This window comes from Callorhinus ursinus, unplaced genomic scaffold, assembly GCF_003265705.2.
Source record: "Callorhinus ursinus isolate GAN/ISIS: 27379988/994484 unplaced genomic scaffold, GSC_fseal_2.0 scaffold1, whole genome shotgun sequence".
Classification (NCBI taxonomy): domain Eukaryota; kingdom Metazoa; phylum Chordata; class Mammalia; order Carnivora; family Otariidae; genus Callorhinus; species Callorhinus ursinus.
In genome coordinates this window covers 137749507-137776263 of record NW_027397063.1, presented here as the reverse complement: position 1 = coordinate 137776263, position 26757 = coordinate 137749507, and the positions used below count along the sequence as shown (strand labels likewise).

Genomic DNA, 26757 nt, shown 5'->3' with positions numbered 1-26757 from the left:
TCTCTCAAATAAATAATAAAATCTTTTTAAAAAGAAAAAAAAAACCCTCTTCAGGAAGAAAAACCCAAAGGGAATGCAACCAAAGCATGATAGTAATTACTTTTGGGAGCTAAGATCATGGGAGGACTTTTTTTTTTCCTTTTTAACATTTCTGTATTTTTCAGTTTCTCTAATGCAAGTACATGCTATTGGTAATTTTTTAAAACTTAACTTTTTATTAAAAACAAAGAAAAGAGCAACTGTCACGTGACTCTCTCCATAGAAGTACAAGGAGGATTTTGTGGTCTTACTTCCACCTGCGTGTCCCAGCAGGGACACAGCCTGGGACTGGTGGCCCTGCTTGCCTTTGACCCCTCTTTTCTTCCACTGTATCTTTTCTTCCCTTCCCTGCTTGATATTGACAATCATGGACACATCTTATTTTCCAGATAGTTTCCTTCCTTCAGATCCTCCATGGTTATGCTAGTAATGATCATAGCATAATAAGACAAGTGGAGACCCGGGGTCCAGGTTGGTAAGTAGCTGGTTTATTCTGCGTTCTGCACCCACGTTTGAAGCAAATTTTTGTCCTTTTCCATCTGGAGCTGTCAAGCAATGAGATAATCAACCGGGTCGAGTGAAGGCAGCAAACAGGAAAGCATCTTCATGTGGAAGGTGCCACTGGAGAGTGTTGTGAGGGCTGCCCCTGCAGCTAGAGTCTGCATCCATCCAACCACCATGCCAGATTGTCCACGAACCGGCAATTCAGGGACCAGGAGGGCCTGCAGAGAGGAAAGCAGGGAGAGTGAACAAGAGGGGGCTCCCCAGTGTCTGAGCTCAGGATGGGCAGGGTTCCATAACCTCTCCCCCGACCCCCGCCGTCCCGGCCCATTTATACCCCAGCCTGGCCCTTGAGGCATTTGAACTCACCATCCCGATGGCTGCAGGCATGTTTCTGAAGGATTTGGTGCATCTCGAGTATGACCCTCTTGCTAACTCCGGCACATCCTAGCATGAATTCTGGAGCCCCCCAAATTCTCCTGTTCCCACCTCTCCCCTTCTTTCCATAAATCCCACACCATGAACTGGGAGGCTGTCCCCCAGCCCACCAAGAGAAGTACTCTTAACTTCTCTGAAGTGAGCATCAGAGAAATTCCGTGACTTGCTCAGGCTGAGATGGTGAGTCCTTGGCAGACCCTTGTCTGAAATAGGAATCCTTGACCTTGAACGAGGGCCTCTATCACTTTCCCATGCACATGCTCCACCCCTAGCTCTTCAACCCTGCCTAGGCCAGCTAGACTGAGTTTCTCCAACCTTTTCTTCTCGTGCCCCTCACAGCTATAAAGCAGCAGGGAAAACACACACATACATATTTTCAGAATTGCAGGGCTCTCCACAGCCTGGAGCAGACACTGCAGAAGGGAATCCTGTGGGCATGCAGGCTCTTGGTCTTTTCCCTTCCTGTCTGCCTCAACTCTGCAGAGCTGTTTGATCTGAGCTTTGAAAAGACGTGGGTGCTTATTAGTTTAATAAGAGTTCACTTTGCTGGGAGTCCTGAGCAAGTGAAAAGGCTTTAATCGGCCTGGTCCAGCATATCTCTACTTAGTGCTGTACAATAAAGATGATTTTAGCTCGTTAGTGCTCACCCTAGAGAGCCAACCATGCTTCCAATTAATTGAAGAGTAGAGACTGTATGAAAGATATTTTAAACCCTGGGAAGATACATTAGTAAGGGGACTCCCACTTTAAAATGAATCTACTAAATGAGTGAGGAAAATGGATTAATGAATAAGTGGTATAAGAACACTGATTAACCATTTGAAAAATATAAAGCTGGATCCCTGCCTCACTTTTGTACTAAAATAAACTCCAAGAAGGCCAACAATTTAAGTATAAAAACATAAAACTGTGAAAATTCTATTTTCTAATTTATTAATAAAAACTTAATATAGGGCTTGTTTTGTGCTAAGCACTGTTCTAATACAGAAGAAAACATGGCTTCATTTCTTTACAAACTTGGAATGTAGTTTCATATAAATTCAGGAGCCATGAAACAAAATATCGAGGGATCTGATTCTGTGAAAATGTAAAACTCCTACATGATGAAAATACTATAAACAAAGCCAAAATACAAATAGCAAACCTGAAAAAAAGTAGTTCACATAGATATCACGGACAAAGTTCTAATAACCCTAATTTATAAAGGACACATCTAAAATCAATAAAAACAAAAGAAAACATTGTCATCTCAATAGAAAATGGGCTAAGAATATAAATAATCAGTTCAGAGAAAAATGGCCAAAAAACACATGAAAAGATGCTCAACTTCTTTGTAGTTTAAAAATGCAAAGCAGGGGCGCCTGGATGGCTCAGTCGTTAAGCGTCTGCCTTCGGCTCAGGTCATGATCCCGGGGTCCTGGGATCGAGCCCTGCATGGGGCTCCCTGCTCAGTGGGGAGCTTGCTTCTCTTTCTCCCTCTGCCTCTCCCCCCACAATCATGCGCTTTCTCTCTCTCTCTCTCAAACAACTAAATGAAATGTTAAAAAAAAATACAAAGCAAAATAGAATGGCATCATTTTATAAGTCTCAATTTCCAAAAACTGCACAAATTTGATTGCTCTATATAAACAGTCTAGAACACAGGCCCAGTCACGCAGGGTATCTGGAGGTGCCCCCTCTCTGAATGCCAGTTTAGCAATTTCTCTACTAACATTTAAATGCACCCAATAGTCCAGCAAATGGAAACAATCTAAATGTTCATCAGTAGGGGACTGGCAGATAATTACCTGCAGCATCCAGAGGGCAGAGACCTCTAGGTATGATATGCCAAGATTTGCAAGCTCTATTAATGAGTGAAAAAAGTTAGGTTCAGGTCAGTGTGTATGTTGGGATTTCATGTGTATTTTATTTTATTTTAAAGATTTTATTTATTTATTTGAGAGAGAGAGAGCGCACAAGCAGGGGGTGGGGCAGAGGGAGAGGGACAAGCAGACTCCCCGCTGAGCAGAGAGCCTGATCTGGGGCTTGATCCCAAGACCCCGAGACCATGACCTGAGCCAAGGGCAGACACTTAACTAAATGAGCCAACCAGGCACCCCTCACATGTATTTTAAAATATTTTTCTCATTCTCAATATACATATTCTTCTCTGATTTACAAGCCATATTAATAGTGGTGACCTTCAGGAGGCTGCTGACAAGAACAAGAAGTTTATTTTTTGATTTTCATTTTTAAACACATATGTATTATTTTTATTTTGAGAAATAATAAATAATAAATTTTAAAAAATTTTAATGGCTTCTAGGTAACAGCCCAAATGCAGCTTTGACTTTGCAGCAAACATTTAGGGAGTACCTACTATATGCCAGGCACAGAGCAAGATGCTGGAGATATAGAGGCAAGAAAAACAGACAAATATCTTTGACTGAACTTAGCACCAAAAGGCACAGAAAAAGACAAAAAAGCAACAACGAAAAGCTGACCTCTGAGATTGACACACTTCTTGTTGCCAGTTCTTGAATGAGCTCTCCACTGCCTACAGGACCCAGGGGTCACTGTAAGAAATACCACTCAAGACTCCCACTGGCAAAATGAATTCCCTGCAGTTCTGCCCCTCCTGCACTCACTGACTGTTTGGAAGCCCTGCATTTGTCACCACAGAAGAACTGTACAGGGTCCTTTGGTTGCCTTCCACACAACCAGAGCCCAGATTTCCCAGGCCAACCATCCTCATCTCTTCGAGTGACTTGTGAAAGCTGAGGCCCAGAAGAGCACAGATCTAGAATTAATTTCAACACTGTGGCCATGGATAACTTGTTGTACACCTCTCTATGCCTCCACTTCCTCATTGTATACTTATGGCATAAGGATTTGTGAGGATTAAATGATGATGTTTATGTAAACATACAAAGCTTACATACCAAAGAAGTAAAGAAATTATAGCTGTCATTAAAGGATTTCCTCTATTGTAAGATACCCTCTATTTAAAATACGTTAATGATTTGTTAACAACTTTTGTGGGAGGACACATTGATTACAGGATCAACCCTAATAGCAAAAATATTAAGATATACAATCTGAAACTGGAGAAATATGACATTGTTTCTAGATCTAACTGGTGACTACAATATCCTGCAACAACCAAGGAGTCAATTATGAAATGTGGGATAAGAGGGTGTGGAAAAGGCAAAAGAAGGTGGAAATTGGTGGTGAGACAGTGTCTACTGGATAGCAGAGGCCCACCATGATAAACGATATCAGTGGAGGTGGTAGAAGTGCATGCTGGGAATGAAGGGTTTTCATGTACTCCACTGGCTCAGCCTATGAGAGAGAACTAGATACACATATCAGGAAAATCTCCAAAGTGGAAATTCGGTCAGGAGACTTGCACATCAGTCTATGTCCAGATGGACATTTGAAGGGAGTCTGACCATTACCAAAGTAACAGTGAGCTGAAACAAGAAAAAGTCACATAACCTGTCTATTTGGCAAATGCTAAATATGGGTAAATCTGTCCTTATTCAAGGAAAAATAAAACTAACATGGTACTTATGGGAAAATATTAGTAGAGGAAAAGGGGCATCATCATTAAATTCAGAGGAACATTCCTGGGAGAATAACATGCTACAGAATCCAGAAGTAAATTTTATAAAACTGACATTGTCAATAAGATGTAACCAGGCATAACCTCTGGAGAAAACCATGGAAGAGAAGAGAGATTAAAAAGGCAACAATTTGAATTAAAAAAAAAAAAAAGATGGATAGGCTAACACAGAATTGCAAAGATACTAAATGTGTAATAACCAAAATTCAATAGCCATTCATGATTAAAAAAACCTTTAACAAACGGAAGAAAACATGGCTTCATGTTTTCTGGAACGCTCAATCTGATTAAGAGTATCTCAGAAAGTTTAAAGAAAATACAACACTTAATGATAAAATATTGAACTTCTTACCTGTGAGATTGGGAATGAGACAAGGATGCCACTATCATCACTTCTATTCAACATTTACTGGCGATCCTAGCCAATGCAATAAAGTAAGAAAAAGAAAGAAAAAGGTATTGTAGAGCCAAATGTGAAAGATTAAATAAAGCTTTTAGAAAAAAAAAAGTTAAGAAGAATACCCTCATGACCTAGGAATAGGCAAGTATTTCTCTAAAATAACTAAAAATAACCATAAAGGGAAAGTAATAATAAATTAGACTGTGTTAAGACTAAGAATTTCATTTTATCAAGACACCATTAAGAAGGTGAAAAAGTAACCCACAGAATGAAAGAAGATGTTTGTAGTACTTGTATCCAACCAAAAACTTTTACCCAGACTATATAAATAATTCCTGATGAATTAATAAGACAAAGATAAATACAATAGAAAAACTGACTAAAGATTTGAAAAGGCACTTCACATAAAAGGATATCTAAATGGCCAATAAACATTTGAAAAAGTGCTCAATCTCATTAGTTGCCAGGGAAATACAAAATAAAACCCAATGCAATACCACTACACAGTCACAAGAATAAACTAGAAAATACCAAGCACTGACAATAATTTGGAGCCACTGAATCCTACAACTGCTGATGGAAGTGTAAATTGAATCTCTTTAAAAAATGGTTTGGTAAAATACACCAAATCTGAAAATATGCATATCCTATGACCAGTGATTTTATTCTGTGGTATAATCAATGTGAATCCATTTATATATTCACTAAAAGAAAAGTACAGAATGTTCATGGTAGCACTAAAAAAGTGAAAACTACCCAAATGCTCACCAACAGAATAATGGATCTATAAATTGATATATCCATATAATGGAATACTATGCAGCAATGGGAACAAACAAATTAGGACTATACACAACAATAAGAACAAATATTGAGTGAAAGAAGTCAAAACAAGCCCAAACACTTGTAAGTTTTAGATGGTTTTCTGAAGTAAATATCTGCTTAAAGAAGAAATCAGAGTTGCAGTTATTTTTGGTAACAAATATGTAACTATCGGGGCACCTGGGTGGCTCAGTCGGTTAAGCGTCTGCCTTCAGCTCAGGTCATGATCCCAGGGTACTGAGATCGAGCCCCGCATTGGGCTCCCTGCTCAGCAGAGAGCCTGCTTCTCTCTCTCCCTCTGCTGCTCCCCCTACTTGTGCTCTCTCTCTCTCTCAATCTCTGTCAGATAAATAAATAAAATCTTAAAAAAAAACAATCAAGAAGATGCCTCAATATAGTGCCAAATAAGTGACCAAGAATATGTAAATAAGATGGATAATCTAGTTGTATGTTTGTTATTTCAACTTACATTAACTTCAGTGAAATGAAAAAAATACAAATATGTAACAGTCTGTTAATACATCTAACACCTAATATATAAGGTGTTCTTTCAAATGAATATGATCATCTGAATTTTAAAAATAAGCAAAGGACAAGGGCAGGGGGAAAAAAATCACAAAATAATATAAATATATAACAAACATAATGGGAAAATGCCCTAATGGAATATCACAAAATGCAAAAGAAGATAAAATTGTTAGATACCTTTCAAATGGCAAAGATTTATAATTATTGAGAGTGCAGTAAATAGGCATTTTATTAAACTCTTAATATAAGTTAGTACAAACTTGTTAGAGAGTCATTTCACAACATGCATTAAGAACCTAAGTATTTAGATGAAAGAAATAATCAGAAATATATAGAGAGATTTACTTCAAGGATGCTCATCCTAGCCTCCTGAATAACCCTAAACAATACTTGAGAAGGAAAAAGTATATTCAACTTAAGGCAATTTGTCTGATGATTACATCCTTCCTTCTGAGACCTGGGGTTGTAGAACCCAGTGGTGTTCTACTGCTTAGCTTAGTAAGATCCCACTAGTTTGAGACTATAGATGTGCAGAGACTGAGATTAGGCCAAGATTAGGATTAAGGGTAATGGGTGAAGGTCATGAACATAGACTTCAAAAAACGTACCACTTACCATGCTCCCATACCCTCTCTTCCTTTTACAATTCTCTTGGCACATTCAATTGTCTTCTTCAAATTTGGATTCAGTAAAGCTGTGGAGAAAATAAAGTGGAACAATACACTCCACAACTTAGCAGCTAAGTCAGAGTGACATTAGGGAAAGTACAGGGTGCCCAAATTAGAGAGGCTTCCATGTGATTCCAAGGATTCCCTAGATTTTTTTTCAGACAACCCTGGGAGATAGTAGCTTGTGGTCATCTTTTACTAAATCTATTGATTTTTTTCTTTTAATTCTTATAATAATATTTTCATTGAAAATATGTATAGCAAATATTCTGTGCTAAGCAATGTAAAAAGCAGTGGAGGTAGAGTGGTGAGCCCAGTAAATCTGTCCCTGTCCTCCTGGAGCCTGTAGTCTGAAAGGGGGAGATAAAATCGTAGACAATTATAATACAAAGGATACCTGAAATGATGGGGAAATGCTGTTCGATGTGTGAGTGGTGAGTGGGGGCACCCAATTCAGACTCGAAAGGTCAGGGAAAGGTTTTTGGGCCACATGACATCTAGAAGAGTTGGTAAGGAAAAGGGGTGGAGGGATCACAGAAGGAGACGTGTTCCAGGAAGAAGACGCAGCATTGAAGATGGCCCAGAGGTGCCTCTGAGGGACCAACATTCCATTCTCTCCTTTGAATGTGGAAGCTGAGACCTCCCACCTGGGTTACTGCAATACCTTCCTTCTTGACTACACTTCAGTCTCTCCCTTTTCCTAATCCAGTCTGATTGCTTTTCCTTTAAACATTACTTCAGTGCCCCCTTGTTGCCTGTAAAACAGAACCCCAAATCTTTGGCTTAGTCCGTCCTTTCCCCAACATGCCTTTCCATTTCTACAACCTCACCTTCCATTACCTTCTTCTGCAACCCCACCATTAGAGACCTACCAAGGGGCAGGAGACAAAGCTTGCACCCGCCCTTAAGGTGGGTGCTCCACTCCTGATACCCACAGCTTGGGAATTATATGCAGTTCCTCTTCTTGGACTTTGTTCGTGCTCATCTCCCAACATGGATCTGCTCATCTAAGCAAGACAGTCCTTAAAACTCTGTCACTGACCATCTAGCTCACTGCACCCTCTCCCCTCGTCTGAATAAAATGTCACTTCAATTCAGCTCTACTCAAATACATATATACAAACATACATATGCACATACATAGATACACACGTGCATATATGCTCACATGCACACATGCACATCCTAATCCCCAGCTACATTGTAAGTTCTTTGAATGAACTTGTATTCATCACACACCAGGCAGTATACCCAACACCAGGCTCAGCACTTTATATACACTGTAGTATACTAAACACTCACAAAAGCCTTGTGAGGTAAGTACTATTATTACCTCCACTTTACAGATAAGAAAACTAAGGCTCAGATCACATAACTAGTAAGATGTCAAGCCAAGATTCTGTGTGGCCTCAAAGCCTGTGCTCTCTCTGTCCCTCACCCTGCTGGACAAGGACAGTATACAATTCCTTTGAACTGTCCCCAGGACTTAGCACAGGGCCTAGTTAGTACCTCTTGATGGCGCCGTGCTTCCTTGTGAGTCCTACTGGCTTGTGGTGACAAATTCCCAAGGAGACTGTTTTCCCCTCTATTTAGAATGTCTTTGCTTTCAGGATTTTCTAGCTTATCCTTCAGCTGACAATGCAGTTCTCTGGGATCTTGGGTTTCGGTGGAGTTCTCCAATCTACCTCCTTATCTCGCTCAGGCCCTGTCTACACAATGTCCTCAAACCTGTGCCTGATGTCCCCTGGGTCCTCATCAGCTTCAAGCTCTCTGGAGTCTTGCTTCTCATTTTAGTCTTTAGGGATTTTACTTTCTTGCCAGCTCAGCCAGGTATTATGGAGGATTTATTTTTTCTTTTTTAAGTAGGCTCTGTGCCCAACATGGGCGTCAACTCACAACCCGAGTTGTGACACACACTCTACTGACTGAGCTAGCCAGGCGCCCCAGATTTATTTATTTATTTTTTTACATTTTATCTAGTGGGAGGGTTTTTTAGGATATCTAATCCACCCTATTTTCATCACAGCACTTGGTATCACCTCCATTACCGATAATTATTTGTTTCTTCTCTCAGATTCTGGCAGTCCATCAATCAATCTATCTTCTTATGATATATAAATTATGGGCCTACTGGGTTTCTCTTTTTGCCTTGGCTAACAGGAAGCTCAGGGCAACACTGAATGTTCTATCACAGTAATTAAATTATGTTCTTAATGTTTGGTCTCTGCTAGACTTTTATCACGTGGTTCCTATGGGCCCTGCACAGTGTTTTACGTACATTATCTCATTTAATGCTCACAGCAACCTTAAGAGGTAGCTAATGTCATCCCCCCTTCACAGATGAGGAAAGAAGTATGAGAAAGAGGGAAAGAAGTATGAGAAAACAAGTATGCTTTGGGAAGGGATCTACACAAGGTCATGTAGCTCACTCGTAATGGGAACAGCTGGGATTCCCACTGGGTTCCTGTGTGTCTTCTGCACCTTTCCCTCCTACTTTGCAATTTTGCTTCTCCTTGAATCTGGAAACCATCTTACTCCTCTCTGGATTCCCCAGACTGAGCATGGAGCCCAACACTGAGCGGCTTTCTCCTGGACCATGTAAGAAGGTTACAAGTCTACTATGACCTCTCCACTCTGTCTCCTAAAGAAGCAGCTCAGAAGCCACAGGTTCTGGAATGTTCCTCACTCATCCTGGGGGAGGGAGCTTTGCTCATCAGGGAGACCCTGAGAGTGCTGGGCCCTCAGACCCTCCTGACTCAGGAGTTACACTGCGTGGGTTTGCCTCTCAACACCACCACCTACAATGGTGTGGCTCTGGGCATGTACTCACCCTCTCTGGGCCTCAGTTTCCCCATTCGTAGAATGGGATAATAACAGTGCCCATGTCATGGGGGTCTCTGTGAAGACTAGATGAATTCAGACCAATGAAGAGCTTAGAGGAGCACCCTGCGCTTAGCAAGCACTAGAATGTCAGCTCCAGGAGGGTGACACATCGTGGGTGCTCAGTGAATGCTAGGATGAGGGAACCCTGGGTCAGTGCATCCTCTTGACCACGGGTACTGGGGACCCCTGAGAGCAGCAGGGAAAGCTCCCCTAGGAATGGCCTGCTCCTGTCTCCTCCCAGTGACCCCTTGTGCCTGTCCAAGTGGTCACTGTTCCCCTTGAAGAAGAGTGTGTGGCCGAGCGCGGGTGAGCTGAGGCCAATGCAGACAGAGCCCTCTGCTCTAACCCTTCAGGCTCAGGTGGGCTCTGATGCTGACAGCCTCCCCCTTGCCTCCTCTCATCCTGCCCATCTGGATGGAGGTCTCCATGACTCTGTCCCTGGCCGCCACCCACAGCCTGCACACTCTGGTGCGAAGCACTCAGCCTCCCTGGCCCCGCACCTGCCAGGCCCTCCGCCTCCCTGCTCCAAACATGGAAACTCTGGCCCCCCGGAAGTCTGGCCTCTGCGCTCTGCGCTGCAGCCCCCTGTGCCCCAGTGTGGGATGGAGGGGGCGGGGCCTCCCGGAGCAGGGCGTGTGGCTGCGGATCTTGCCCTTGTCGCACCAGTCATAGCTGCGGATCTGAAAGAGGCCGTAGCCAGTGTAGCCACCGGGCAAGTTCTCATAGACGGCCGTGGGGTTGAACTTGCTCTCAAAATAAGCCAGGCAACCCCTAAGAAGGAACAGGAGGTGGGTGGCTTGGAGGACAGCGGAGTCAGGAATTGCCGGGGCAGGGGCCAGAGGAAAAGGAGGGGAGAGGAGAGGGGGCTAAGGGGGGCCTACCCACAGTTTCCAAGGGCTGTAGCCCTCAACATAATCCAGGCCTCCTTCATAGAGCTTCTTAGCCACCTTACAGTGCCCCATGACAGCAGCACCACTTGGAACCACTAGGCAGCCAATGAGGGAGAGAACCATGAATGCCTTCATCTTCTCAGGCTCCTGGTCACTCAGGGCAACAATGGCCAGGGGAGCCGGCAGAGTCACAGAGAAATCCTGCCAGGATCCCAGGGACGCTGGTTTCTCTGAAGGAAAAGAAGGGCACTGTGGGGTGGGGGTGTGCAATCAGTGTGTTCAGAAAAAGGGTAGTTCTGCCTGGCTTACCCGTGATACTTCTTCCCACCCTAATCCTCAGCTTCATGTCACTGCAAACCCAGGACACCTGAAACCCTGCCTCTCCTCCTCTTCTGGACCCCCCATTTACTAAGGAAACTGCTCTCATGAAGGTCAACCCACCCACACACACTCTTTCCCTCCAGCAAAACCCAGTGGCTTCTGCTTGATTTTCTTCTCACTCATTGCTCTTTCACGTTAGATACAGAAGCTCAAATCCTCTCTTCCCTTTTATTGTGAAAGTACAACTTGTCCATTAGGTACGTGTTGGGAAACAGAGAAGGGAAAATTTCACTGTGGTCCCACCACTCGAGCACAAGCACTACTCCCATGTTGAATTCTTTCCACCATTGCCTTTTACCCTAGAATATATTCAGAGCTGTGCTCTCACCCTGGCCACAATCTTATCTCCAGATTGTCTACAAATCAAACTCCGCTGAGGTTTTCTCTGGCCGTCCACACAAGGAGACAAACGCCAGTCCAGCCCAGACCTGCCACGTAGTAGGGGGGTCATCACTGGCAACAGCAGACAAGGCCTTAGCCTCTGGGTGCCTCTGCTTTCTCATCTGTGAAGGGGGGGCATATGGGGGGTGCTCAGAGAATTGACTCCTGAGTTTCTCTTTCTCCGTTTCTGTTGTCACCACCTAAACTCTGTTCATCGCCACTCCAATAAAACCACTTCATTGTCATCCCCTAAACCCTCCTCCTCATCATCCTCTAAAACCCCTCATCTCTATCCCCTAAACCCCCTTCATCACCTTTACCTAAACCCCCTTCATCACTGCAAGCTGAGTCCAGACTCTTGGCCTCCACTCTTCCAGACCAACTCCTCCAGGTAGTGTTTTCAATGTCCCCAAAGCATGCATACAATGTCATTTTAGGAAAGCTGTTAGTTTCCTATTCCTGATAGCAAACCCACACTTGGCTTTCTGAGCCCTCTATAATCTGGCCTTACCCTGTCCTCCCTCCATCAGGAGGAATCAATTCAGTCAACTCTGAATTCCCACGTTGCTCCTTCTCTGTTCCTCCCCGCACCTCCCTACCCCACACTCCACTGCCCATGCTCCTTCTAATTCTTACCTTAGTATCTCCACACATGGCTCTTCCCAATCCGCAGCACCCTACCATGCCTTTCTCCACCCAAACGCTGCTCCATCTTCAGGTGTCCACTCCAGGTGCCACCTCCTTGAAACCTGATGCAATCCTGCATTAACGTTCCCTCTCTGAGCCCCTACTGCACTCAGAATCACTTCCAGAACACCTACCAGGTGATTGTCCTGTTCTATGCCATGTCTTATCTCTCAGACGAGAATGTGCAATTGGAAATTATAGCATGTCTTCTTCCTGGCATGCCCTACAGCCCCCAACACTACAAAAATATGTATCAATTGGACAACTAATTGCACCCTCCTGTTTGTCATCATTCACAGGTGCATGCGTGTCCGCCAGCCTACATTCACCTGCACAAGGGGCTCTTGACCTTGGCACTTAGGCTGGAAAATTCTTTGTCCTGGGGGCTTTTCTGTGCACTGGAGTTTATTTAGGAATACACCTGGCCTCTAGATGCCAGTAGCTTCTCCCCCCCCCAGTTGTGACAGACAAAAATGTCTCCATATATTGCCGAACATCTGCTGGCAGACACAATTGTCCCCTGGTGAGAACCAATGACCTAAATGTCTAGCTTGGGAAAATTAGAAATGAATAAGTATATTCCTGAATTAGAAGAATTTCATTTTTAAACATTTGTCTAAACTTTTAAGTCACATGATTACTTACAGACACCACCATTATACCAAATACACTGTCAAGGAGGGCCTAGCCTAGCATTTAAGTACTCAGACTTGGGAGTCAGATTGCCTGGGTCCAAATTCTGACTTTGCCCCATAATAGCTGGGATTTTAGGAATCCCAGGAGTGATCTAAGACAGTTACTCAGCCTCTCTGTGCCTTGGTTTCCTCATCTAAATGATGAGTAAAATAATACTCACCTAATTGTGTTGATTTGAAAAGTAAATGAGTTAAATATGCAAAGTATTCAATCCCCAGCAGATACTTGTCTTTTGAGCTATGGTCACACATCCTTGCCCTTAGCTTAATAACTGAATTCCAATGCATACTGGAAGAGAAGTCCATGTTTACATTTTCCAGCGGAGCAAACGATATTTTCAGATGATATCTGTCTCCCAGACATACTCATAAGAGGCATGCTGAGTCCTCCCTCCTTCCCTCTTCCCCTGCAGCGAAATCACTGGGAGCCCTGTCCCCTGTTCTTCCAAAGCCAATCCACCTCTCGCCATCTCCTCTGCCATCATCCCAGTCCAGATCACCATCATCTCTGACTTCTGTAGAGGTTCCTAGCTATACTCTGATACTCCACAATCCTCTCCTGTCCCCCATCCCTATTATCTATAAAGTAACTAGAAAATCCTCTTTAAAAACATATATCCAGTCACATCACCCATCTCCAGCAGATTCCCCTGGCACTTTAAATAAGATCCCAACTCCTCAACCTAGCTGACGAGACCCTTCCTGCTCTAGCCTCTGAGCACCTCTCTAGTTTGATTTCATGCCTCTCCCCCTTGTTCACATTCACACCACCACACTCACCTTGCACATTTCTTTTCCTTGAACATGCCAATCTCATTCCCACCACAGGTTCTTTGCACCTGCTCTTTCTTCTGCCTGGAACATGACTCCCCCGACCACCACAGAGCTTGCTCTTTCTGGTCATGGTCTCAGCTCAAAAATAAGCTCAGCATCTCTAATAGGACTCTCTGATCACTGCTCCAGCCCAGAAAATCATTTCTAGTTTCTTCATAAAATAAGGCCATTTCAGAAATTACCTTGTTCATCTATTTGTCTATCTCTCATACCAGAGTGTAAACACCAGGAATGCAGAAACCTGGTCTGTTTTGTTCTCTGCTTTATCCCCAGAACTTAGAACAGAGCCTGGTGTATAGTAGGGACTCTGTGAGTCTCTGTTGAATGAATGAATGAATGAATGAATGGGAAAAAGCCAACTCTTCCCAACAGAATGGTGATCATATAAGCAAGAAATGGATTTGCTGAGTGTCTCCTGCACCTGGATATCATCGTATCTTTCCCAGTCCTGCACATCGTATACCAGCTTACCAGTTCACCAGGCCCTCTGCAGGCCTTGGGGCCTCCTTGGGGGAGGGGCAGCCACTGCAGCAGCTTTGACCTTTTGCAGGAAAGTTGCTCTACCTGCACTCAGTTCCCTGGACTCTGCAGATTCCACTTCCTCGATAACCCGCTTACCTTCACCCAAGATCTTCTAAACCACAAGTGCTTCTCCATGACCTGCTCTTCTAGAATCTTTTCTATGACATCAGTTGCTATGCACCAGAATATTCTGAAGCCGAGAGGGGGTCTGTCACCAATTCATTGTATTAGTTTTCTATTGCTGCTGTACCAAGTTACATCAAACTTGGCAGCTTAAGCTACACAAATTTATTATCTTAAAGTTCTATAGATCAGAATTCTGACACAAATCTCACCAGGCTAAAAGCAAGGTGTTGGCAGCGCCGCGCTCCTTTATGGGCGCTCAAGGGGAAAACGCATTTCCTTGTTCATTCAGGTTGTTAGCAGAATAAAGTGCCTTGTAGCTGTGGGACCGAGATCCCATTTCCTTGCTAGCTGTCAGCTGAGGGCCATTCCCAGCTTCTAGGGGCTCTCTGCATTTCTTGGCTTCACCTCCCTTCCCCTATCTTCAAAACCAGAAATGATAGATCAAAACCCTCTCACGCTTTGACTCCCTCCTGCCTCTTCTTACATTGTTGTATCTCTGACTCACTCTTCTGCCTCCTCTCTCACTTATAAGGACTCGTATGACCAGATTGGCTCACCCACACAATCCAAGATAATCTCCCCATTTCAAGGTCCTTTGCCTTAGTTACATCTGTAAAGTCCTTCTTGCCATGTAAATAACATGTTCAGAGGCTTCAGGTGTAAGGGCATGGACATCTTTGGGGGGCCATTATTCTGCCTATCACAGCATTCTTCTGGCCCCCACAGAACTGCCTTCTAGTAGGGAGCAGTGGGAGAAGCCATCATTTTCCTCCTCTACTCATTTTGGGGCCATGGTCAAGGACATCCTCTCTGGAGCCGGGGCAACCTCATTTGTGACATGGATTATCTTTAAAATCCTTTCTACTCCAAAGAGTTAAAAGATGTTGAAATGGCTGAGGATAACGCTAGCCTTTTGAAACACCAAAGTCCTTCTGGCTGACTCAATTATGCCTGGTAATTAGTTGATTAAATAAAAGTGATAAAATAGAGAATCATAAAAGAAACAGGCCATAAACACTGAAACTTAAACCCATAAATGCACATTGGCTCAACAATCTTTAGTGATGGCTTTTTCTTAGATATGGGTTATAGACTGGAGCACTGCTTAAGGTTTTTGTGTAAATCATATTGTACCATATTCCCATATCCATTTCTAGTTTCTATAACTTTAAAGCAAAGCAAGAACTTAAAGACATAAAAGCCAAGCAAGAACTTACAGACATAAAGCAGAGCAATGTCTCCTAGATTTCCCTTCTAGACTTTCAAGATTTTTCTAAACCTTCTTAGTTAAATTACCCACAATTAGCCCTTTAGTAAAAATGCTTTTTAATAATTTGCCTTTCTCAAGGCTTTCAAAGAACTCATCTTAAAGTTTTGATTATTAACTTAGCTGGAATGACCAACTTGTCCTGGTTTGGCTGGACAAAGTCTTATACTCACATAATTGACAGATCAGTACTAATGGCACATATCTATTTCCTTTTAACTCTTCAACTGAATTTGCAAAAGTCACCACTATTACTCATCACTGTAGAGTATTTTGCAATTTTATGTATTTTTAAGTAGTTTTTCAAAGGTAATCCTGAATTCTTATGCTTTCCAGAAAACCTCTAGGCAAGAGGGACTATGTCTCTTCTCCTAGAGTTGGGAAAAGGGATCAAAGGTCTTTTACGGGAGGTCTGGTTATTAGCCCTCCTCTGTCTCCCCCACACCTCCACTGCTGTTTGTCCAGATTTTCATTCCTGTGCAAGACTTCAGTGCATTCACTAGAGTGCCCTGGAAAAGCACAAAGCAGGGTACTATTATTATTATTATTATTATTATTATTATTATTATTATTGGGGCTGGGCAGAGATGTTTTATTGGAACACAGCCACCCCCACTCATTCATGTATTAGGTTAAAATAGGAAACTATTAGAAACAACTTATATTTCCCATCAATAGAAGTTGATTACATAAGTTATGAAGTGATCTCATTCTATGGAATTCTTTGCAGCCTTGGAATCAAGGAGGCAGCTCTCCACATACTAATATGGAAAGATATTTTTGAAATATTGTTAAATGAGAAAGAGCCTCAAATCAGTATCTCAGTATGCTATCATTTTACCAGAGTAATATTCATGCATATTCACTTGTTATGTATATGGAAAGATAGGCAAGAAATTTATTACATTTAACCACGATTTCAAAACAAGTAAATAAATTGCCTATTCAAAAAATTAAACAAAATATTTTAAAAGGTTTTAGTGGCAGGGCAGAAAGTAGACTTTGAATAATTGCTCTCACGGTGGGAGTTTTACACACTTATACACATGCACAAAATACGCCTTACCAAACAAGTTTTGAGCAACTTGGCTACATGAATGGAATTAGAATTTTCTAGAACTAATTTGTTATAAAAATTAGGAATAAGTGCTTAGACCTGCACAACTAACTAGTTGACCTGCCAAGTTAGACAGTGATTATAACCAGACATTGCTCTCCCACCCAATCAGACCAGGACATTCTATTCCTCTGTCTTCCCTTATTCACTCAATCATTAAAAGAGCAGTTATTAAGCACAGACTATGTATTGGGTCTAGGGTGGGCTCAACGAGGAACCCGACACATCTTCTGCCCTTAAACTTGAAGGAACTACCAGGCTAATGGGAGGACATACCTGAAAAATAAAATGTTAGTAAGCCGAGCAAAGACGAAGTGAAAGTTTAGTATGCACAGAAGAAATCAGCCTCAAGGCATCAAGCTCAAACTGTAAGGTTCAGAGATAAGATTCAGCCACTTGTTTTGTACTAAACTTAACATCTCTTGGGGACAAGTCTTTCTCTGTCATTACTCAGAGTGCTCACAACCTCTGTAAGGTGGATTCATATTTTGCCTCCACAATGTGAACACCTTAAGTTTTCTACTTAGACATGACCATCCCTCACTTGCCCACCAACTGCGGAGGGCTCCATGCCTGAGTCCAGGGGTGAGCACATGACCAGGTCTAAGCCAATCAGCACATCACATTCTTCTGAGCACAGTGATTGGTTCAGGAATGATCAAGTAACCTAAGCTGCACTAATCAGAGAGAAGATTAAGATTTTGATAAAAACTTCTGGAGAAGAGGTATACCCCAGTGTGCATGAATCTTCCAGGAGAAGAGGCAAGCATCTGAAAGGGTTGTGTGACCATGAGGGTTGATCCTGCAGCTGCCAAAGGCCACTGTGAGAAGCCAGAGAATGAAGGCAACTCCACAGCCGGCAGAGCCAAGAGATCAAGCTAAACTAAGTCCTGGTGACATCCTTTGAATTCTGAATCTGGCTGTGCCTGAAGCCAGCCCACCTCAGGGCTTTCCCATTCCTCTTGGCTTCATGCAGTTTGAGTTGTGTCTTGAGTAGCCCTGGCCCACTCACCTTATGTGAAAATCTCAGGGCTCTCCAGCTTGGCCAAGAGCAGGACTATCCCTTCCATCCTGAATTCTCCCATGGGTGACAAGGACCTTCTCTGTGTTTGTTTATTTAAAGTTCATTGTTCTGTGTGTCAGTAATTGGATTTCATTTCTCTTTCAGTTGATGTTTAGGGAACCCACAATACCCTTGGTTGCTTTAAAAAAATTTTTTTTTCTTTTCAAGAAAGGATGCTGTATTTTGTCAAATGCTTATTCTGCATCTACTGAGAGGATCATATGGTTCTTGTCCTTTCTCTTGTTAATGTGGTGTATCACATTAATGATTGATTTGCAGATGTTGAACCACCCCTGCAGCCCAGGAATAAATCTCACTTGGTCATGGTGAATAATCCTTTTAATGTACTGTTGGATTTTGCAAAGCATTTGACAAAATACAGCACCCTTTCTTTTTGGGGGGGTTCCTTTTTTTAATTTCAAGTTCAGTTAATTAACAATATAGTGTATTATTAGTTTTAGAGGTAGAGTTCAGTGATTCATCAGTTGCACACAACACCCAGTGCTCATTCCATCACGTGCCCTCCTTCATGCCTACCACCCAGTCACCCCATCCCCCCCACCTCCCCTCCAGCAAGCCTGTTTCTTTCCTATGCTTAAGAAGTCTCTTATGGTTTGTCTCCCTCTCTGGTTTCATCTTGTTTTATTCCTCCCAGGTTTTTTTTTAACTAATCAGAATCATGCTGTATGTATTGTTCATGTGCTTTTTGGAGATGTTCTCAGCCTAGCACACTCCTTTTATCCATTCTATATTCCACAGAAATAGATGTTTGGGTTGCTTCATTCTGCTGTTAAAATTATTCCCACTTTTGTGCACAAACTTGGGCACAGGGGCTGAAATTTGAGGAGAACAGTGTCAGTTTGAGCCCTTGGCAATCTGAGGTGAAGGCATGTTGACTTGGCATTTAGCAGGTGGCAGGCCGTGCTTGCTGACTTGGGCAGGAGGGTGGCTGGACTGTGAATTTGGGACCCACAGGCCGATGGCATCATGTTTGACAGGGACGTGGCTGGTTTTGCTTTTAATTTTTGTTTTTCTGGGAAACTTGATCTCTCCCTCTATTCTAAATGAAAGCCTTGCTGGATAGAGTATTCTTGGCTGTAGATTTTTTCCTTTTAGCAGTTGGAATTTATCATGCCACTTTCTTCTGGCCTGCAGAGTTTCCGCTGAAAAACCCACTGATAGCCGTATGGGGTTTCCCTTGTATGTACCTGCTTTCCTTTCTCTTGCTGCTTTTAAAATTCTCTCTTTATCACTACTTTTGGCCATCTTATTTACTTTGTGTCTTGGTGCAGACCTCTTTGGATTGGTTGTGTTGGGGGCTCTCTGTGCCTCCTAGATCTGGATTTCTCTTTCCTTCCCCAGGTTCAGGAAGTTTTCAGCTATTATTTCTTCAGACAAATCTTCTGCCCCCTTTCCTCACTCTTCTCCTTCTGGGATCCCTATCACGCGACTGTTATGCCTGACAGCATTGCTCAGTTCCCTGGGTCTATTTTCATTTTGCGTATTTTCCCCCCTCTCATCTGCTTGGCTTGATTGCTTTCCATGACTCTGTCCCCCAGGTGGCTGGTCCTTTCTTCTACTTCCTCTTGCTTACTATTTATTCCAGATGGTCTATTTTTATTTCCATTTAGTGAGTCCAATAGCTCTAACTGGTTCTTTTTTATGTCTTCTAACTCTTGGTGGAGGGTCTCATGGAGGTCCTGCAGTCCTTCCTCAATTCTAGCAAGCATCTTTATGAGCGTTACTTTAAATTCGCTACCAGACATATTACTTATCTCCATTTTGCTTAGGTCTCCTGCTCTGATTTTGTCCTGTTCTTTGATTTGGGACATATTCCTCTGTCTCCTCATTCTGTCTCTGGCATTGTCTGTTTTTCTGTGTTAAGAAAGTCAGCTACGTCTCCTGCACTTGAAAGTAGTGGCTTTATGAAGAAGAGGTCCTGTGGTGCAATCTCTGTTCCCCAGAACCTGGTGCTTCAGGGGGTGTCTCCTATGTGTGTTGCTCCAGGGGTGTCCTACCTTGTGGCTAGTATGTGTTTGCCTTCAGTCCTGTTGTCTGCAACGGCTCCCTGCCTGTTGTGGGCAGAGTCTGGTGTCTGTGGTGTTAGCGGGCTGCTCCAGGGCTGCCTTGGACTTGAGTTGAGTCAGACCAGGCATTTGCCAGAGATGCAGTAGCACCAAACTGCAGGCACTCTCCCTGTGTCATCCACGGAGAAGCTTTTGTTGGTGGGTGGGACCTGCAGTCAGACCAGCTGCCTGCCCTCAGCCCACTGCTGGGGTCATAGTCGGATGGGTGTGTGGTTATCTTCCCCTCTCCCTGGGGCAGGACTCACTTTGGAGTGGTGCTGACCTTGTCTGGACCACGCACACACTGCCAGGCTTGTGGCACCGCTTTGACAGGATCTTGCCAAGAGCGATTGGAGGGGGTGGATCTGCTTTGCTGTGACCTCTTGTCTATGCCGGGTTGCGGAGAGTCTGTTCTGCCAGTTTCCGGGCTGCTTTTTGGGTTATTTATGCCGACGTGCGTGCTCTCTAGGTGGCCACGCGGCAAGAGGTCAGCCCAGGGATGTCCTACTCCGCCATCTTCCCAGCAGCCTCTCAATACGGCACCCTTTCTTGATAAAAACCCTTTTCCATGGAGGGATAGAGCTAACATACCTCAACATCATAAAAGCCATATAGAAAATACCCACAATGAATGTCATCCTCAAAGGGGAAAAACTGAGAGCTTTTTCCCTAAGGTCAGGAATACAGCAGGGATGCCCACTCTCACCACTGTTGTTCAACATAGTACTAGAAGTCCTAGCCTCAGCAATCAGACAACAAAAAAGAAATAAGAGGCATCCAAAGCAGCAAAGAAGAAGTCAAACTTTCGCTCTTCACAGATGACATGATACTCTATGTAAAAAAACACAAAAGACTCCACCAAAAATTTGCAAGGACTGATACAGGAATTCAGTAAAGTTGCAGGATGTAAAATCAATGCACAGAAGTCAGTTGCATTTCTATACATTAACAATGAAGCAGAAGAAAGAGATATCAAGGAATTGATCTCATTGCACCAAAAACCATAAGATATGTAGGAATAGACCTAACCAAAGAAGTAATGAATTTGTGCTCTGAAAACTATAGAACACTAATGAAAGAAATTGAGGAAGACACAAAGAAATGGAAAAACATTCCATGCTCATGGATTGGAAGAACATATATTGTTAAAATATCTATGCTACCCAAAGCAATCTACACATTCAAAGCAAGTCCTATGAAAATACCAACAGCATTTTTCAAAGAGCTGGAACAAACAATCCTAAAATTTGTATGGAACCACAAAAGACTCCAAACAGCCAAAGGAATGTTGAAAAAGAAAACCAAAGCTGGAGGCATAACAATTCTGGACTTCAAGCTGTACTACAAAGCTGTAATCATCAAGACAGTATGATACTGGCACAAAAACAGATACATAGATCAATGGAACAGAATAGAGAACCCAGAAAGGGACCCACAACTCTATGGTCAACTCATCTTTGACAAAGTAGGAAAGAATATCCAATGGAAAAAAGACAGTCTCTTCAACAAATGGTGTCAGGAAAATTGGATAGCCACATGCAGAAGAATGAAACTGGACCACCTTCTTTTACCATACACAAAAATAAACTCAAAATGGATGAAAGACTTAAATGTGAGACAGGAATCCATCAAAATCCTAGAGGAGAACACAGGCAGCAACCTATTTGACCTTGGCCACAGCAAATTCTTGCTAGACACGTCTCCAAAGGCAAGGGAAACAAAAGCAAACTGAACTACTGGGACTTCATCCGGATAAAAAGCTTTTACACAGCAAAAGAAATAGTCAAAACCAAAAGACAACCTACAGAATGGGAGAAGATATTTGCAAATGTCTTATCAGATAAAAGGCTAGTATCCAAAATCTATAAAGCACTTATCAAACTCAACACCCCAAAAAACAAGAAATCAAGAGTCAAGAAATGGGCAGAAGAGATGAACAGACATTTCTTCAAAGAAGACATACAGACACATGATCTATAAGGGGCTGCTCAAACTCAACACCCAAAAAATACAAATAAGTCAAAAAATGGGCAGAAGACATGAACAGACACTTCTCCAAAGAAGATACACAAATGGCTAACAGACACATGAAAAAGTGTTCAATATCATTAGCCATCAGGGAAATTCAAATCAAAACCACATTGAGATACCACCTTACAACAGTCAGAATGGCAAAAATTAAGAAGGCAGGAAACAACAAATGTTGGCGAGGATGTGGAGAAAGAGGAACCCTCTTACACTGTTGGTGGGAATGCAAGTTGGTACAGCCACTTTGGAAAACAGTATGGAGGTTCCTCAAAAAGTTAAAAATAGAGCTACCCTATGACCCAGCAATTACACTACTGGGTATTTACCCCAAAGATGCAAATGTAGTGAAAAGAAGGGGCACATGCACCCCGATGTTCATAGCAGCAATGTCTGCAATAGCCAAACTGTGGAAGGAGCCAAGATGCCCTTCAACAGATGAATGGATAAAGAAAATGTGGTTCATATATACAATGGAATATTACTCAGCCATCAGAAAGGATGAATACCGACCTCTTGCATTGACATGGATGGAACTGGAGGAGATTACGCTAAGTGAAATAAGTCAAGCAGAGAAAGACAATTATCATATGGTTTCACTCATATGTGGAACTTAAGGAATAGCATGGAGGACAGTACGGGAAGGAAGGGAAAACTGAAAACTGAAGGCGGGGGTTTGGGAATCAGAGGGGAAGAGGAACCATGAGAGACTATGGACTCTGGGAAACAAACTGAGGGTTTCAGAGGGAAGGGGGTGGGGGGGATAGGGTAACCCGGTGATGGGTATTAAGGAGGGCACGTGTTGTAATGAGCACTGGGTGTTATATACAAATAACGAATCATGGAACACTACATCAAAAACTAATGATGTACTGTACTCTATGGTGACTAACATACATAATAATAATAATAATAAAAAAAGACATACAGACACATGAAGGAATGCTCAACATCATTTGGCTGTCAGGGAAATACAAATCAAAACCACAATGACATACCACCTCACACTGGTCAGAATGGCTAAAATTAACAACTCAGGAAACAACAGATATTGGCAAGGATGCAGAGAAAGGGGAACCCTCTTACATGGTTGGTGGTAATGCAAACTGGTACAGTCACTCTGGAAAACAGTATAGAGGCTTATCAAAAAGTTAAAAATAGAATTGCCTTATGACCTAGCAATTGCACTATTGGTATTTATTCAAAGGATACAAATATAGTGATTCAAAGAGGCATATACACCCCAATGTTTATAGCAGCAATGTCCACAATAACCAAACTATGGAAAGAACCCAGATGTCTATTGACAGATGAATGGATAGAGAAGATGTGGTGTATATATACACAATGGAATATTACTCAGTCATCAAAAGGAATGAACTCTTGCCATTTGCAAGGACATGGATGGAACTAGAGGGTACTATGCTAAACAAAATAAGTCAGTCAGAGAAAGACAAATACCATCTGATTTCACTCCCATGTGGAATTTAAGAAACAAAACAGATGAACATAGGGGAAGGGAAGGAAAAATAAAATAAGATGAAAAGAGAGAGGGAGGCAAACCATAAGAGACTCTTAACTATAGAGAACAAACAGGGTCGCTGGAGGGGAGAGAAAATTGGGTGATGGGCATTAAAGAGGGCACTTGATGTAATAAGCACTGGGTGCTGTGGGCAACAGATGAATCACTGAATTCTACCCCTGAGACTAATAATACAGTATATGTTAACTAAATTGAGTTTAATAAAAAATTTAAAAATAAATAAATAAAATAAGAATAAGAAAACAAAAAAATAAAGCAGCTTCACTGAAATATAATTCATTCTATGCAATTAACCCATTTAGAATATACAATTGGATGGTTTGGGAATATTACTTTTTTTTTAAGTTGTCATAAAATATATGTAACATAACTTTTGTGAGGCACCTGGGTGGTTCAGTCATTAAGCGTCTGCCTTCAGCTCAGGTCATGGTACCAGGGTCCTGGGATCGAGCCCCACGTCGGGCTCCCTGCTCAGCGGGAAGCCTGCTTCTCCCTCTCCCACTCCCCCTGCTTGTGTTCCCTCTGTCACGGTGTCTTTCTCTGTCAAATAAATAAATAAAATCTTCTAAAAAAACATAACTTTTGTGATTTTAACCATTTTTCAGTGTACAATTCAGTAGCATTGATTACATCCACAATGTTGTGTAACCATCACCACTATTTCTGAAACTTTCTCATCACCGAAACAGAAACTCTGTACCCATGAAACAATAACTCTCCATTCCTGCCTCCCTCCTGCCTCTGGTAACCTTTCATCTTTCTGTCTCTGAGAATTTGCTTATTGCAGGTATTTCATATAAGAGGAAACATACAATATTTACCCTTTGTGTTTAGCTTATTTCACCTTGTTTGGCTTTTTAACTTCAAAAATAGAAAGTAATTGGATCACTATTGATTTACCTGATGCTCCTCACACACAGAATTCAACCCAAGGCCAGATTGACAATGTATGTCCTTCAGAGTTACCCCCAAACAGGCTTCTCCCAGTGCACCTAATTGGTGAAGTAAGGGTATATTCATTTTTTTAAGGGACACCCACATTCCTGCTGCTAGGTTTTCCAGGGATGTGGCTCTGGTAGGTTCCTGTGATCGTGGGAAGCTCTAATGTAATATGCCCCTCCCAGGAATGATGCATTAGCATGCATTCCTCATTGGCATGACCTAAACCAAATTTTCATGAGGAGAGAAAGTGGTGGCCTTGGGAACTGACCTTATATGCACTTCTTGTTATCTGGACCTTTATGTGTTCTGGAGTTAGAAGGGAATGTGCTGGTTCTGAAGAAGGTGTACGTTGAGAGACATTCTCCCCTGCAGTCCTAGAATCTCGGCCATGTCCCATTCCCAGACTGTCCAGCCTCCCTGGTTCCTCTTCCTCAAACTGGTCTTTGAAAGACTATACTACACACCACGTTTTGTCTTTTCAGCTTTCTGGACAGCCAGAGAAGGATTATGTGGCTCCAGCTTACACCTCCCACTTACGCAGCTATTTATTGGTCAATGGTGACACCGTGAGGGACATCTCCTTGGCTTATTGTGAAAGAGTCCTTTTTTTCTTCTTCTTTTTTTCCTTTATTGGGAGCCAGTGAGAGCCTGGGCTGGGCTCATTTCTGACAAGATCCTGCACGCATGGCCTCGGAGACCTTTCAGAGAACTCAGATGTAAGTGAAATACAAGAGAAGGGGCAGCTCAAGGATGGCTCCAGGGCCTGGAGACTGGTTAACCAAGAACCAAAGTGCTTTTCACAACTATAGGCTAATCAATAAATACCCCATCTGCAAAAATTACCGTCTCTGAAAAGGCATATTATCAGAAAAGAAACTTCCCCCTCATCCACTGTGGTAGATTATTTGCCGAAAGGAAAAGGTCACAATTCTAGTTTTCTCTGTTTTCATGCATCTTTGTTATGTCAGTTTTAGCTCCTCCCATCAAGGAGGAATCTCTTTCTCCACCCCTCCAATCTCAGTTGGTCTTGTGCCTTGCTTTGACCAACAGAAGGCAGTCGAAGTGATGCAGTGCCAGTGTTGATCCCGGGTCTGAAGAAGCTTGGCAGCTTCTGCTCATTCTGAACCCTACCCACCATGTAAACAAGCCTGGCCGCATCTTCTGAGAGATGAGTGGCACCCATCACCCCTGTTACCTCAGTGGACAGCCAGTTAACTACTAGGAATGTGAGTAAGGTCACCTAGACTAGCCAGCCTCTAGCTGACCAAAGATGCTTGAACGATGATGGCCAAAATCAACCAAGTCCTGTCAAGATAGGCAGAAATGTCGTGTTGACCCATAGACTAGTAAGCAATAATGAATGCCTCTAGTTTTAAGCCACTAAGTTTGGGGGGGGGGTTGTTACACAACAATAGGTAACTGACACATCCCCTCCACTCTGATCTTGCCCTGGCTCAAGTCTCCAGGCAACCATCTGTCTGAGCCCTTACCACATTGGCCATCTGCTCCGGCTCCCTATTGTCAAACCACCCTACGGACTGAGCAGAATTGGCTGATCAAGCTGATAACTGCAATCACACAACCTGAAGCAAAGGTATAATTTCCACAGGGAAGAGGATTTGCTTTTTGTCCTTATATGACCACATTTACCTTTGCCAGAAAAATTGACCAAGAAGCCCTCCTGATGAGGGGCCACCTCAGGCAAAGACACCAAAGTTTGCTGCTTCATCATTTGCTCTTATTGAATCATGGGCATAACTGGATGGAATGGATTTGGTGTCACCAATGGGATTTAATACACTGGGTAAACTGGAGGAAATCTTCTCTTCCTTAGATCAACAGCTTATGGTTCTGTGCAATGTTTATTCACCTAAAATATTTATTAGACCCTAATATGTGATATGGGCCAAGTGCCAGGGATGCCAAGATGAGCTCATAGCATAGTGGAGTACTTAAGCAGATTAAAAAATTTACAGAAGCATTTTAATAAATGCCGTAATAGAAGTCCATTCATGGTTCTATGGGGGCAAAGAGAAGAGAGCCCTAACATTCCTGGAGTAGGGCAGGATGGAGGCAAGGAAGGCTGTACTGAGGAAGAGATATGGAAACTGAGTCTCAGACAATGGGCAAGAAGATCACCAGCAAGATGAAGAAGGTGGAGTGTGTGTGAGTTCTGCCTCTGCCCCTCTTTTGTTGTCCCCATCCCCTACCTACCAGCACCATCATGCTCAAGTGCTTTTGGAAAGATTGAAACCTCCATCTCCCCAAAACAGTAGCTGGCCTTTCTTGAGTCCTGATAATATGTTGAGCACTCAGCTAAGGCTAGATAATATGA

General features: G+C 42.7%; 1 protein-coding gene across 7 annotated transcripts; it reads right to left on the bottom strand.

The window, feature by feature from the left end:
• Nucleotides 1–505: 505 nt before the first annotated feature.
• Nucleotides 506–14433, bottom strand: LYZL4 (lysozyme like 4). 7 transcript variants are annotated; one of them, XR_012380924.1, is made up of 4 exons: nt 14370–14433; nt 6941–7026; nt 4935–5000; nt 506–761 (listed from the first exon to the last, which is right to left on the bottom strand). XR_012380924.1 is itself a non-coding variant. In XM_025883604.1 (4 exons), the coding sequence occupies exons 1-4, from the start codon at nt 10906–10908 to the stop codon at nt 692–694; spliced, it is 438 nt and encodes a 145-aa protein (XP_025739389.1). In that variant the 3' UTR covers nt 506–691. The 7 variants fall into 7 exon arrangements, 1 of the variants encoding a protein (XP_025739389.1); XR_003210484.2 differs by having other exon boundaries at nt 6948–7026; XR_012380919.1 differs by having other exon boundaries at nt 14223–14409.
• Nucleotides 14434–26757: the final 12324 nt, after the last annotated feature.